Source organism: Cucumis sativus, chromosome 5 (genome assembly GCF_000004075.3).
Source record: "Cucumis sativus cultivar 9930 chromosome 5, Cucumber_9930_V3, whole genome shotgun sequence".
Lineage (NCBI taxonomy): Eukaryota > Viridiplantae > Streptophyta > Magnoliopsida > Cucurbitales > Cucurbitaceae > Cucumis > Cucumis sativus.
In genome coordinates this window covers 4,635,052-4,649,122 of record NC_026659.2, presented here as the reverse complement: position 1 = coordinate 4,649,122, position 14,071 = coordinate 4,635,052, and the positions used below count along the sequence as shown (strand labels likewise).

The 14,071-nt window shown below is 32.9% G+C and overlaps 2 protein-coding genes across 2 annotated transcripts; one reads left to right on the top strand and one right to left on the bottom strand.

Moving 5' to 3' along the window:
- Nucleotides 1-1,217: 1,217 nt before the first annotated feature.
- LOC101206072 (WAT1-related protein At2g39510) lies at nucleotides 1,218-6,388 on the top strand. Its single transcript, XM_004147669.3, has 7 exons — nucleotides 1,218-1,507; nucleotides 2,928-2,990; nucleotides 3,694-3,810; nucleotides 5,209-5,455; nucleotides 5,531-5,692; nucleotides 5,764-5,915; nucleotides 6,044-6,388. Exons 1-7 carry the CDS (start codon nucleotides 1,314-1,316, stop codon nucleotides 6,231-6,233), a joined length of 1,125 nt encoding a protein of 374 aa, XP_004147717.2. The 5' UTR covers nucleotides 1,218-1,313; the 3' UTR covers nucleotides 6,234-6,388.
- Nucleotides 6,313-13,383, bottom strand: LOC101206313. Its single transcript, XM_004147670.3, has 7 exons — nucleotides 13,238-13,383; nucleotides 12,762-12,998; nucleotides 8,826-10,232; nucleotides 8,650-8,718; nucleotides 8,350-8,548; nucleotides 7,508-7,606; nucleotides 6,313-6,748 (listed from the first exon to the last, which is right to left on the bottom strand). Exons 2-6 carry the CDS (start codon nucleotides 12,762-12,764, stop codon nucleotides 7,536-7,538), a joined length of 1,749 nt encoding a protein of 582 aa, XP_004147718.1. The 5' UTR covers nucleotides 12,765-12,998; nucleotides 13,238-13,383; the 3' UTR covers nucleotides 6,313-6,748; nucleotides 7,508-7,535.
- Between the last annotated feature and the right edge of the window lie 688 nt (nucleotides 13,384-14,071).

Genomic DNA, 14,071 nt, shown 5'->3' with positions numbered 1-14,071 from the left:
TCATGTTTATAATCCTAATTTTAAAAATTAAAAGAAAACAAGTAGTTACCGGGAGAAGTTTATCTAGCCCATGCCACTTCCATTTTAAAATTTGACGTGTTAAATTATATAATATTTTATATTAGAAAAAGTATATACAAACTATATATATATAACAAAATTTCAAAATATATCAATTATAAATCAATCAATTTACTAAAAAAATTGGTTATATTTTATGATTATTTTGGTTTATTTAAAATAAACTCTTTATTTTATGTACTCGCCAAGTCATACCATTCTCAAATACATCTTCTTCATAAACTTACCATAAAGGAAGTAGTATGAAATTTTATTCACACTACACACATGGGGGGAAAATACAAACCATGGAAGAAGAAGAAAAAGAAAACCATGCATTTTCCACAAACCATATCACTATTAACTATTTTCCATTTACTACTTATATGCTCTCTATCGTTTGAAATTTATGAGAGATTATTTCTATAATGTGGCCACCGCAATGTAGTCAATATAATTTTGCACCCTTAAATGTATGCAAGAGAATTTTAAAAATGTGCATCCCTAATTACATTAACAAGGATACTATAGAGATGTTCCAAATATACACCTAGTCCTGGTTGTTATTAAAAGCATACATTAACAAGAAGCTAAGTAGGAGTTGGGAGAGAGGAAGTGTGAACTTCACTCCTGTTTAATTTACAGAGTTTGTGAAGTCTACAACTAAAAAATATCAATCTCATGAATTAATATATATGATCATTACGTTATAGACTTCCACAACGACTGAACAACACTACTTTTTACCACAAAAATGCCTCCGAGATAACCACGTCATGGCGGCCTAGAGCTTAATTATAATCTTTGAAAAGAGAAAGATAATTAGTACCTTATTAAGACCATCTTTTAACAAAAGAATAATATAAAAAACAAACCCTCTTGTTGATGAAACTTCAATTTCAGCGCACTCATAATGGATACCTATCCTTGGTCAGCATAAAAATGAAACAAAGGCAAAATTGGTGGCACTTCTCACTTTACACATGTGGAAACCATCTTCTCTTGTGACACTATAAGTTTTTTTTTTTTTTTTTTTTTGTTTAATTTATTTGTTAATAATTGTTTGGATATGATCCTTTTCTTGTCTCATCCTCTCTTTTTGGTTTGAGTGGTGGAAGTCCTTAAAACTTTGCTTATAAAAAGCATGTAAAATTTGAGGCATTGTGTGTGTCTGTGTGTCTGTGTGTAATTCTATATTCATATCAGTAAGCTGAAGGCTTTGAACAAACGACACACAAAGGAGAGGGAAAGAGATGGAGGGTCTTAGGAGGTTTTTGGTTTTGGCAAAGCCATATTTTGGAGTTCTTTTTATGCAATTGGGTTCAGCTGGAATGGCGATTATTGCAAAGTTTGCTTTGAACAAAGGGATGAGCCAATATGTTTTTGTGTTTTATCGTATGATTATTGCTACTGTTATCATGGCTCCTTTTGCCATCATCTTTGAAAGGTCATTTATTACCCCTTTCTTTCTCTTTTGTCTCTATACTTACCTACTAATTGCCAACCATGTCTGATAGTTTGTTTTTGAAAAATATTTAGGTTTATTTTGGTATGTACACCACAAATCTTATTTGGTGTACTCCAATCACAGTTGCTTGATCACAGTTTTTTATGTACTAAACTCTTCTTTAATCATAGTTGTTTAATTACTCAGAATTTTTGTTTAATCATAGTATCCATACATGTATAAAACTAGAGTGTTGCTTGGTGTTATTGTGTATCATGAAAAATATAGAAAAAGTTTCTTTTTTTAATGCTTAAAATTTTGAAGAATATGTGTATTTTGTGTCTGAGTTAAAAAAAAAAAAAAGTTAATTCTCATGTTTATAAAAATTGACTGGTTTGAGATCCCTAATTTTCAAAAACTTTTAGTACCTGAATTTTAAAAATTAGATTAAAACGTCTCTCAAATAACTTTATACTTTTATTTTAAATTATAATTACATGTCATTTATAATTAGAAGAATAATTTCTAAAAATTACAGTCTCTAACACTATTTTTTTCCAATTTTAAAATCATATAATTATTCTTTAAAAATCAAACAAAAAAATACTTTTAGAGTATTTTAAATCTATTTTTAAAAACTTGGGACTAAAATGTACCAAACACCCTTAATTAACTTAACTATCAATATTTGAAGATTAAGAAGGCAATTTAATTATTCAAAAAAAATTAAAATAGAAAAATATTTCAAAAATAAAACATTTCACAAAATATTTATGCTTCATTGAAGTAAAATTTTGACTTATACTGATTTATTTGGTAGAAAATATATACTAATTGAGTTGTTTCAATAATTAGATATTAAACAATGTATTTAAAATCTTAAGATTGTGGGTTGAATTTAACATCTTTTAAGTGAAATATTTGAGTGGTACACACTCATATATAATTTATGTTCATTTAATAATTTTTCGTATTTAGTTTTACTTAACTTCTGACCAAATTTCAAAAACAAAAATAATGGTACTCCAATAATCAATATTTCTTTTTAAAAGTTTTAGTTTTTAAAAATTTGTGCTTGTTTTTCATCCAAATATTTAGAATGGTTTTATCATTTCCTAAATAAACACTAAAAAAATTAGTAAAATTTCTATAAAAAAAAAAAAAAAAAGAAAATTAGCTGCTTCTTTTTATTTTAAAACTTAGAAACCGAGAGATACAGATAGTGTTTGTATCTTAAATTTTCGAAAATCGAAAACGAACCATTTATAAAGGAAAGAAGTGGTGTTTTCTACCTTAAGTTTTAAAACGAAAAATAAATAAATAAATAGTTATGAAATGGATATTATTAAGATTAATATACTTCCTATATGATGTGTTGTATAGAAGGGTGTGAGGTATAATTAGTTTTTGCATGGCGCAGGAAAGTGAGGACGAAGATGACCATTTCGTTGGCCTTCAAGATTGTGATGCTTGGTCTTCTTGAGTATGATCCCCACCATTCATTCACTTCATTTCAATCCAATAAAACTTCATTTCTTTATTTAACATTCTTTTCTCTTTAACATCTTCTACATATCCATTTTTATTTCTCTTTCTTTCACGTCGAAGGTATATATTTATCTTTGCTATCTTAAAAAAATTACGTCCTATTTTTATTTTATCAGTTAAAAAACACTTTTATTATCTAAACTTCTATAAACATAATAATTTAGTTTCTAAACTAGCGGATAGCAATTTACTTTAATATTAATTTTAATCAAATCACAATATATAATCTCTATATATACACTTTAAAATCTGAACAATTTATTTCCTATTATTGTGTAAAAAATCTCATCAAAATAAGGTACCAACTTTGCATGGGTTACAAATAAATCTGATTTTCAATCCATTTGTGGACCTATATGTGTGAGAAATTTAATTAAGTAATATTAATAGAGAAAATTATTACAAATCTTAAAACACAAAAGGACTATATTGTTTTACTTATTGATGTTTTAGTGATACAATTGTTATGAGTTTGGAAGTATGGAGGTCAGAAAATCATTACAAACTGAAGTTCATGGACTAGATTATTATTACTTTCATGGAAGTTTTGGATTAGAAGGTGTCTTTAAACTGGGTTTTACGATAAATTACGATAAATCTAATCTTTGTATGGACGTCGTTGTTTATGAATGATATAGGCCAGTGATTGATCTCAACTTATACTTTACTGGTATGAAGTACACAACAGCAACCTTTGCAGTTGCCATGTGCAATGTTCTTCCTGCTTTTGCTTTCCTCATGGCTTGGGCTTGCAGGTACTTTCACTTTCAAAACTTTCATTTATCTAAAAGAAATCATCAACCCCTTTGAATTTTTCCTTTTTTCTTTTCTTTTCGAGTTTAATACGTGTAGTGGGGGATTCGAAGTTTCGACCCTTATCAGACATTAAAAGTTGAGCTTTAATTTCTTTACGTGTCTATTTGACGATTTTATGAAATGTTTTTGAGTCTTTTGTTGGTTTGGATCTTTTTTTCTTTTTCTGTAATGTTTTGTACATGAAATAATTAACTTTTCAAAGGACCCTTTTTGTTGTCTCCCATAACATTATATTGTATTAAAAGTGCTATATTTGGTGACTGTTGATAACTTTTTATATTAAGTTTTAATAAAGACATATTGTGTCACTTACGTGTGTTAGGGTTTTTCAAACATATTCTAATTCTAATCTAAATGCTAAATTAATAATTGGTGAACTTTGGAAGTACTCAAACAAAAATATGGAAGGATCAAATCTGAAGTTTATAAAGTTTATGAATCAAATCTAAATTAAGCTTGAAAATTTTGGCCTTCGCAATTCTTTCATTTTTGTTTTTTAATTTTTTAAAAATGGGTGTGTTAGAGTTCTAATTCATCTTTTTGTTTTAGAACAAGAAACTTGTTGTTTAAATTAGGAAGGAAAACTGAAAATGAAAAAAAAGAAAGCTTTTGATTTTAAAAAACAAAAACAAAATAGTTACTAAACGGCCCTTGGCTATTTTGCTTTTTGTTTTTGTTTTTGAAAACTAAGTCTTTTTTTCTCTTTTACGTTTTATAATGATTTGCATTAATTTCTATTAAATACGATAAAGAAATAGTGAATACAAACTTAGTTTTCAAAAACCAAAAATAAAACTATGTTATGATTGAATTTTTAAAAAAGAGAAGCAGACTATAATATGATTGGATTTAAAAAAAAAAGAATTAATATGATTAAATTGAATGTTTTTTTTCTTTTTTTATTTGGATAGAAGATCCAGTCAATTTTAATTTTATTATGCACATAATAATTAAAATCCAATATAAGAAATATATAACTTTAAAGAGAATCACTTTGTTGAGTGGGTTCAAATCCCACAGCTGTGTACCAATGTCTGGTAGTTCATAAAGTTCCAATCAATGTGTAATCTCTTCCTCTTTTTTTTTATCCCAACTTTTGAACTCCAACAGAAAATAAAAACCAAACACTTTTTTTCTTTTTGAAAATATAGCCATTGAATTATGAGGGTGGGGTTATTCGAACTTTACGCCCATAATACTTTTTTCTCATCATTGTTTCATAACACAATTTCGGGTAAAGGGAGAAAGCTAACCCTCCACAAATGGTTGCATATAGGAATACATAATCTAAATTATAAGAATTTCAATGAAACAATACGAACATTGATATATGGCAGGCTCGAGAGAGTGAATATTTGGAAAAGAGGAAGCCAAGCAAAAATAGTAGGAACCATAGTAACAATAGGAGGAGCCATGATTATGACATTCATAAGAGGACCCATGTTGAATCTGCCATGGACAAAACCCAACCACCCCTCTTCTTCTTCTTCTTCATCTTCTTCAATAAATCACCACAACCAAATCAAGGGCTCCCTCATGATAACTATTGGCTGCATTTGCCAGTCAGCTTTCATCATTCTTCAGGTAAATAAACAAAAGTTTCACTTTTGCCTACTCAAAATAATCAGAAACTAATCAACTTGATGTCGATTGAATTAGGCAATTACATTGAAATTGTACCCAGCCGAGCTATCCCTTACAGCATTGATATGTTTAGTGGCAACCGTTGGAGGCTGTTTGGTGGCTTTGGTCATGGAGAGAGGGAACCCTTCTGCTTGGGCTTTGCACTTTGATAGCCAGCTTCTATCTGTGGTTTATGCTGTAAGTATAGATTTTTGCTGTTGTGTTGAATGATTACAAAGTAATAACATAACATTTATGGTTTGTTGTAGGGTGTAATTTGTTCAGGGGTAACATACTACATTCAAGGAATGGTGATGCAAATAAAAGGGCCTGTTTTTGTCACTGCATTCAATCCTCTATCCATGATTTTTGTTGCAATCATGAGCTCCTTCATCTTATCTGAGATTATGTTGTTGGGAAGGTAAGTGGAAGGCCCAAAATTTCCTAACAAGACTGAAAAGGGCAATGCAATTAATAGATCTACAAGAGAGATCATTTTCAGTTGCCTATTGAGAAACAACCTTGCTAAAGCTTTCAACTCTTTTGTAGGATTGTTGGAGCAGTGACCATAATCACTGGGTTGTACCTGGTTTTGTGGGGCAAAAGAAAAGATAAGCTTTTAGTTAAATCAGACTCTGATGGTAAGCAACAAATGACTGAAACAGATGAGGCTTCGAAGAGGACGGTTCAACCGAGTCAAGAATTCATCTCGCTTGATGTTACCAGAGAGACAAAATGATGATTTTCTATTCCACCTGTAATGGTATCTGTTAATATATGTAGCAAGTGTATGTGTTTTGAAGTACCCTGCATTTTCATTTCAACCAAAATGTATTTGTAACTTTTGCATTTGTTGAAGGCTATATTAATAATAGTTTGTGTTTTTGTTTAAAACCAACCCATTGCCACTAGTTTTCTTAGCTTCAAAGAGCTAGATGGTTGTTTCATACTATTCTATTGCAGCTAAAATGTTTCAAAATACAATTCTGCTAAAGAGGGGGATATAATATAAAGAACAAAATGTAACATGAAAGGAAAAGCAGAAGGCATTCTGAGCAATGCACACTTGTGATCAAAATGAAGTCTTCAAAAGTCGGCAGGTAGTTGACCTGACCGAATAGCACCTTCATCAATCGCCATTCATCCATATCATCTTTGATTGCAACTACCGGTTTACAATTTACTCACTTAGGCAATGTTTTGATTACAAATCCATCCTGTGATTAAATACCCTGGTAGGTATATCTTTGAGGTCTACAAGTGGTATAATACACGTATCAGCAAATAAAGTAATATGTAAACAAAACAAAACAAATAAGAAATACATCTCATGCAGAGATGGAACACCACCAGCATACACACCAGCCTTTGCGCTCCATGTCCCCAAGATGCTTCGCTTACATGCTCATTTATCCTAGGTTATTGAAAATACTTGGAATTTTCCTTGTCTATATTTGTGTCACAAAGAGAGTTCTAATTTTCCTTGTCTATATTTGTGTCACAAAGAGCTAGCTACATTGTGTGAACTTAAGGATAAAACTAGTAAAAGAGTGAGATGGGAAAACTAAGATGGTACAGTAGTTAGTTCTGCTTCGAAACATTTTTTAATAAGAAACATAAAGATGAATATTCCTGAAAAAGAACCAATGAGATGGCTTCTAAACATTTTGATCACTATTTTTCTATTTCATGTCTTAAAGTTGTAAATGTAACAACACTTTACACTATGCTGTCACATGATCTTTCTTTAATCTTTACAACTCAAAATTTTGGGAGCAAAATAAAACAGTTGGGAGCACTATCTTAGTTACTAAAGGTGAGGTAGGAAATGGCACCGTGCATCCAATTGCACAATCCAAAGCCATTAGCCACCTACTTACAAGTATATGGTTATCCAAAACTTCCCCTCGATATTCTATCAACTTAATCTAGATTAAACAGAAAAGCATATATTTGTAGACATGGGCTTCGTCATGTATTAAAAGTAAAAATGAATGACAACACATAGCCTACCTCAAAATTAAAAAGGAAAATCCCCATCTCAAGAAGGCATAATTACTTCATCTTTTCCATAAATACGCTGGAGTTCGAGGGTGGCAGCTTGATAAGATGCTGTGGAGTAGGAATGAAAGAAAAAGTGAGAATCTTCAATATAAATGCTTACTATAAATTTTATTTTTAAAAAATAGACATACACAATAGGTGTTCTACTAGATTCTGATAATTTTCTTCCTGAAAAAGTAAGTGGCTCTCTACATATTGTGAGGGGAGCTCCACCTCAAAAATAAATAAATAAATAAATAGCCCTCGGACTCAAATGATTACACCATTTTATCTTTTGTTTTCTAAAATTAAGCTTACTTTTTTATAAGATAAAAAATTAAACCTATAAACACTACTTTCATATGTGCGTCTGTGTGTAAGCTTATAAAGAGTGTATAGGCACATGTGAAATCTACAAGATACCAAACTACTATCTTTTCCTTCACGAGGATCCCAAATATATACCATCAATACCCAAATACCATTCCTATCAGATTGAGGCATTGAGCACAATTTGAAGATGACAAAACTAACAAAGGAAGAGGTTTGAAACTAAAGAGGGTTTGGCTCATGGTTGTTCTTGTGCTATAATGACTCGCGTGGTTTTATAAAACCATTCCATCAAAGCCCAACAAACCTTCTTGGCTCCCCCATCTTTGACCAGCCAAAATGAGAAACACCCTGCAGCTCTCTCTCATTCTTTCATTCCTTTTTTTCTTCAAATCTCTCCTACAGTTAACTTCCATATTTCTTCATATTTATACTGATGTGCTCATGTAAAAATTGTTAAAGGCTAAAACAACAAGAATTACCTTTCCAAATACGGAAGTTCTTCTGATTAATGGGAGAGCCAGTCACATTCTGGATTGCATCAAATAGCATCTCCTGAGGGGTGTTCTTCAGCTCTTGAACAACAGCATAGATAGTTTTCCCATTCTCAAAGTAAATATGGTTATTTGGATGTTTGGTTTTGCAGCCAGCGTGCCTCTCAAATTCATAAGCATTGAGAGCCTGTGCAATGCAACTCACTTAGGAACCGTAATCATATAATTAGAGCTGTACGTTCCTTACTACCCCAAGAGAAAGAAGGAATCTTGAATTTCGCAAGTTACCTTTGAATGATTGCAGTTCTCACAACTGCACAAGTATCCAGTCCCTTTAATAATTCCCTTGAGATTTTTCTTCCCAGCATAAACGTGGCAAAAAACTAATTAGTTTCATAGCATTCTCCAGATTATCAGATTAAAGGGAAAATTATTTAGACAAAAACAAAAATAAAAAATTATACCTCCCGTGACCAAGAAACATATTTCACAGGAACCCCATCAAGCATACCAGTGGAGAGCAAGCTTTTGACATTTGAAGGGAAGCTATTTGGTGGAACCTTCTTACTCATCCTTGGCTCTTTACTTTTGGAATTTGTGTCAATTTTTCCATCAACCTTTATGGCACCGTTAATGTTTACTTCCACATTGGGATCAACTGAGTCTCTCAGGGTTGATACTTCTGATGCCTGGGCAGAAGCCTGATTAGCCATTAACAAGTCGTAACTGCTAATGATCCCACCAGAGGGATTATCTGTCCCATTCTCGTCATCAAAACCTCCAAAAGATATGGTATTACTCTCACCCTTATGATAGTTGTGAGCCATTGACACAGCACCAGAATCTGCTTTGTCAAATTTAGGACCAACATGTACAATGTCAGAGTTCACCTTGTCATAGGTGGGAGCCATGGATAAGTTGTCATCATTCCCCTTATTAAAAGATGAAGCCATTGAAATGAAAGTATCACCCGCCTTACTATAGGCTGGCCCCATTGATATAAAATTTTCTTGCCCTTTATTGTAGGAGGCAAAAGAGATGATATTTCCTTCAGCCTTCTCATAAGATTGACCCATTGAAATAAAAGAGTCATCCCCCTTGTCAAAAGGCTGATTCATCGATAAGATGCTATTGTCTCCCTTGCTATAGTTATGACCAATTGTAATAAAACTCCCATCACCCTTGCTGAAAGCATGACCCATTGAAATAAAATTGTCATCTGTCTTGTGATATGCAGGGCCAACCGAAATGGCATTCTCATCTCTACTATTATAAGTTTGGCCCAATGATATGGTGTTCTCATGGTTTTTATTAAATCCTGTACCCATCGAAATTGTACAATTATCACCCCTAGTATAGGCATGCCCCAAAGAAGCAGGCATGCCAACGTCAGGATCCCTCACTTGATTGACTTTAACTTTTCTAATTCCCCCAAAATTGAGGCATGATGAGGGATCCTCAATGGATTGAGACATGGACAAGCCAACAGATGGGTTGTTTGTAAAATGATTCTCAAACTCCTTTCTTCCCATGTCCATATTTGCATTTCCCACAGAGATGCCTCTATCAACCAAGTTAACAGTTCGTATTGGCTCTGAGCCAAAAAGACGATCAGTGAAGTGTCCAGGGACTGACTGAAAACTTGAGTTTTCCCAGGGAGAAACATTCATGTGTGGAACTCCAGGAACAGGTCTAGAATTTACAGCTTCAATTGCTTGCTTCTTGCTACTGAATAGCTCTGGTGCACTGCCATCCATGAACCATTGATGGCCACGTTTGGTTTCAATTCTGGAGGAGCTGTCATAGTTCATCTCTCCATCAGTTAAACATCCAGCATCCCTAGGTATCCAAAAGCTTTTATGCTGGAAAGACTGCCAAAGAGAAAGAAAAAACAAATACTTATTAGGCCTTGCTATATATCAGAAAATATGTGCTTCAAAGTACAAAAACTTACCCCAAAACAACCCAATGAGAATTTAAAAACAGATGTGCAAAAGATAAAACTTCAGCAAGAAATAATATGGTTAGAATCCAGTATTAGAATATACGAGTCCACTTTGCATTCAAAACAATAAGGGAAAAGGCAAATACTAGAAAGAAGTTAAAGTTAGCATGGCACATTAATTTCCATAAGCTACTAGGATAGTAACTATTGATTTGTATTTTTTTTTTTTTTTTTGTGGGGGGGGTGTGTGTGTGTGTGGGGGGGGGGGGGGGGAGGGGAGGAGCAGTTGTTAACTTAGGCATCAACCTCTTACCGTTACAGAAAGAAGCAGATAATGGGAAAATGTTTTAAAGAAAGGCTTTAAACCTCCATATATCTGTTAGACTATATTCCAGAATATAGAGAAATGAACAATGAAAACAAGCTATTTGATGATTATATAAAGTCGATTTGATCAGAACCAAATAAAAACTCTGGATTAGATATCTGAATAAAGTACTAGCTAAAATCTACTAGTATATTTTTATATGAAACAGAGAGATACATGTTCAAAATAACAATGGGAGGCAGCCTAAGTACCAGGGTTTAAAAGTAATAATCAAATATAAATTTAAAGGTACTCTACAAGCTTATCAGGTTTGGTTACAAAATCCAACGTGATTTTGCACAAGTTTAAAGTCTTGTCTAGTTCAAACATTTTACACATAATGCTTCAACACTTGAACAAGTAATCAAATGAAGATCCTTTTAGCAAGTCAGGCCTTAACCTAGTGTGAAACGTCATTTGTGTGTGACAATTTAGATTGTAGGCATGAAACAAATTTGACAAGTATATAGCTCTTGCAACTTAACTGTCTCGCCTTTAGAATTACAATTACTTTATCACGTTCACAAATAAACCTCAAACTATATTTTGGCAAAAAGTCAAACCTCCTATTCTCTCTCTTTGTCCTCTTTTTCCTACCACTCTATATATGTTTTTCTTTTTTTAAGAGCAACAACTTACACTAAGAAAAGATGAAAGAATATAAGGCATACAAAAAAAAGCCCACAAAAGCACCCCAACTAAAACTACTTGATTGACATATGTTTAATTTCCAGATGCACCCCAACTAAAGCATCCCACTCTATATCTGTTTAGTGTCCCTTGCATATCGAACTACTTCATTGACATCCCTGTCAAGATTCTTTTAACTAATATCATCATCTAAATACTTTTGAACTCTACCTTCAGAGAAGATAACATACTGATTTTAGGGTGTTTTGGTGGGCTGGTTTTTTTGTATGCCCTTGTATTTTTTCATTTTTTTCTCAAGGAAAGTTATCGTTTTCATAAAAAAAAAAACTCATACTCAATGATTGACACAGGGTGAATAGGTGAGGAATTCTGGTCATCTATTGAGGTAAATGGACCAACATTTGAATTTAAAAAAAACAAAAGAAATACTTGAACTGGAAGCAAAAATGATTTCGAGCATAAGAAAGCACAGATTTCTTTTTTGATAAAAGCAACAACTTCATTGAGAAAAAATGAAAGAATACAAGCATGGGCATACAAAAAACCAAGCCTACAAAGAAAAGAAAGGGAAACTGTCCTACACAAAGGAGCTCCAAGTAAGCAAGCACAGATTAAAAGGAAAGAAAAGAGGAATTTAATACAATCAATTCAATGCAGGGGAGTTAGATCCATAAATTATTTAAATACTTCCTGAATTTTTTGTACTTTTTTGTTAATTCATGTTCAACTGCTGCAAAAGTTATGAAGGATTGGATGACCCAGCTAAAAGCTTTAACTAGATCAAAGATCAAACCAGAAACAGAAACCTCCAACATTCTCAGCTATTAGAGATTCAACTTTGAATATGAAAACTGTAACCTCCTAGAATACCCTACCAATTTAAGTAACAGTCATACACATCTATACATTGAGCGAGCTTCAGAGTCAAAGAACAAAAACTTAAGAAAGCATATGAAATATGTTATGAATCATGATAATACCATCATGGTTTTGAGCAGTCATGGAAACTCGTAAATCTATCTCCATAAAAGATAAAACCTTGAGACAGGTAAATTGTTTAGTGAAAACTGAAGAATAACTCCGAGTGGAAACATGTGTTTACATACTATTAACCTAGCAGCTAAGTAGAAGCTAGTAAGTACTCCCTTAAGTGGGCAACATTTTAAAATTGAAAAATCATCAAGTGTAAATGTGCAATAAGTCACTTGAGCTAGAGATAAAAAAAAAAAAAAAAAATCTCTAATAAAATAACTAATGTCCAGTAAATAAAAAAATTGGATGCTCACAGCCTCACATTTTGAGAAAAAGAAAATGTTAGTAATAAATCAGTACCAGCAAACCCCTATGAAACTGAAAATTAGACTTCCAAAAGAATTAAGTTTGCATAAAGCAACATGCAGAAATGAAAGAATAACAAAATTCCCAATTCAAACTTACCATTCTTTCCGGTGACAACCCCAAAGCAAAAACCCCAAAATTTCAAAGTCACTTCTCCAAGCTCTGAAACTGTACCTCCGCACAATAAGTTCAACTTCTTCCACACCTCACACACACTGGACCCCAACTCCACGGCCAGTGTCAGTTATAGACGACAACACTACTCAAGTTAACGATGAAAAACATAAGAAAGAACCACCGAAATCGCAAACCTGAAAGAAGATTTCCAAAATCAATCTGCACAGAAACAACCAAAAATCAAAACTCATAGCGTATGCAGAAATCGAATCCCGATCAGAGGTAATCACGATCAAACTAAATTCCGAAAACAAACAGACAGAAACACACGAGCACACAAATTAAAAAAAAAAAAATGCACAAGAAATTGAATACGAATCAAAATCAAAGAAAGGAACAATGAGAGAGAGGAAACCTTAGAAATTAAAAAAAGTAAGAGAGATTGTCAATGAACTGACCTTCGCCGGAGAAATTTGCCGGTGGGTTTGGAACAAGCGATGTTTCTCTCGGTGGTGATATGAGAAGAAAGAGAAAGGGACTTGGGAGGGACTACTGGATAGCGACAGAAACTGAGCTTTGGTATTTTTTTACTATAGCCAAAGATCCTCTACAACGCGGTTTTACGATTTCTGTTTACGATCTCGTAATCCAACCGTACACATGTACAGAGGATCGAATGGTTCAGTTTCATTTCACAAACGCTTACGTATGGTTCTGGTAAAACTAATATGGGAAATCGGGCCGTTGATAATATATACCATTTTTGAAGGCTCTCTATATGGTAATGTATTGAATCACAGCCCTACGATCTGGCTTCTAATTTAGTTTACACGTGGAGCAATTTAATAGGATCCACTTCACTTAGAGATGACCAATCTGGTGTATTCGGAACACAGTAATGTTGTGTCTTTCACTGAGGTGGAGAGTGAACATTGGTTGTAGAGGGACAATGGCCATTAGATGGATGGCATGAAGGCGAGTTTAGGTACGTGAAGAATGATGGGAACAAAAGTATCTCTTGATTTATTATTTGAAACTATATATTATAAATGTTGTTACATTGAAGGATTCCTAATATGGGAAAACATGAGAGTTTGATACAAGTAGGAGATGGCACGTGCCTCGCATGCCTGGTTGCCTCAAATATGGAAGGAAAAATGAAAATGAGCTTTTTATGAGGGGATGAGGCCAAATTTATTGTCATTATACTATTTCTTTTAAGGTTATTTTTGTGTTATTCAACCCTCCATAAAACCTACTTCAACTTATAAACCACCCAATTATGATATTGA

What these genes read in the sequence shown, in the direction of transcription:
- LOC101206072 (XM_004147669.3), top strand. Translation starts at nt 1,314, where the DNA reads ATGGAGGGTCTTAGGAGGTTTTTGGTTTTGGCAAAGCCATATTTTGGA. An exon ending in TTCTATCTGTGGTTTATGCT is followed by an intron (nt 5,693 to 5,763) that starts GTAAGTATAGAT and finishes GGTTTGTTGTAG; the next exon opens with GGTGTAATTTGTTCAGGGGT. An exon ending in GAGATTATGTTGTTGGGAAG is followed by an intron (nt 5,916 to 6,043) that starts GTAAGTGGAAGG and finishes ACTCTTTTGTAG; the next exon opens with GATTGTTGGAGCAGTGACCA.
- LOC101206313 (XM_004147670.3), bottom strand. An exon ending in ATGTTTCTTGGTCACGGGAG is followed by an intron (nt 8,719 to 8,825) that starts GTATAATTTTTT and finishes TATGCTGGGAAG; the next exon opens with AAAAATCTCAAGGGAATTAT. An exon ending in AGAACTGCAATCATTCAAAG is followed by an intron (nt 8,549 to 8,649) that starts GTAACTTGCGAA and finishes TGCATTGCACAG; the next exon opens with GCTCTCAATGCTTATGAATT.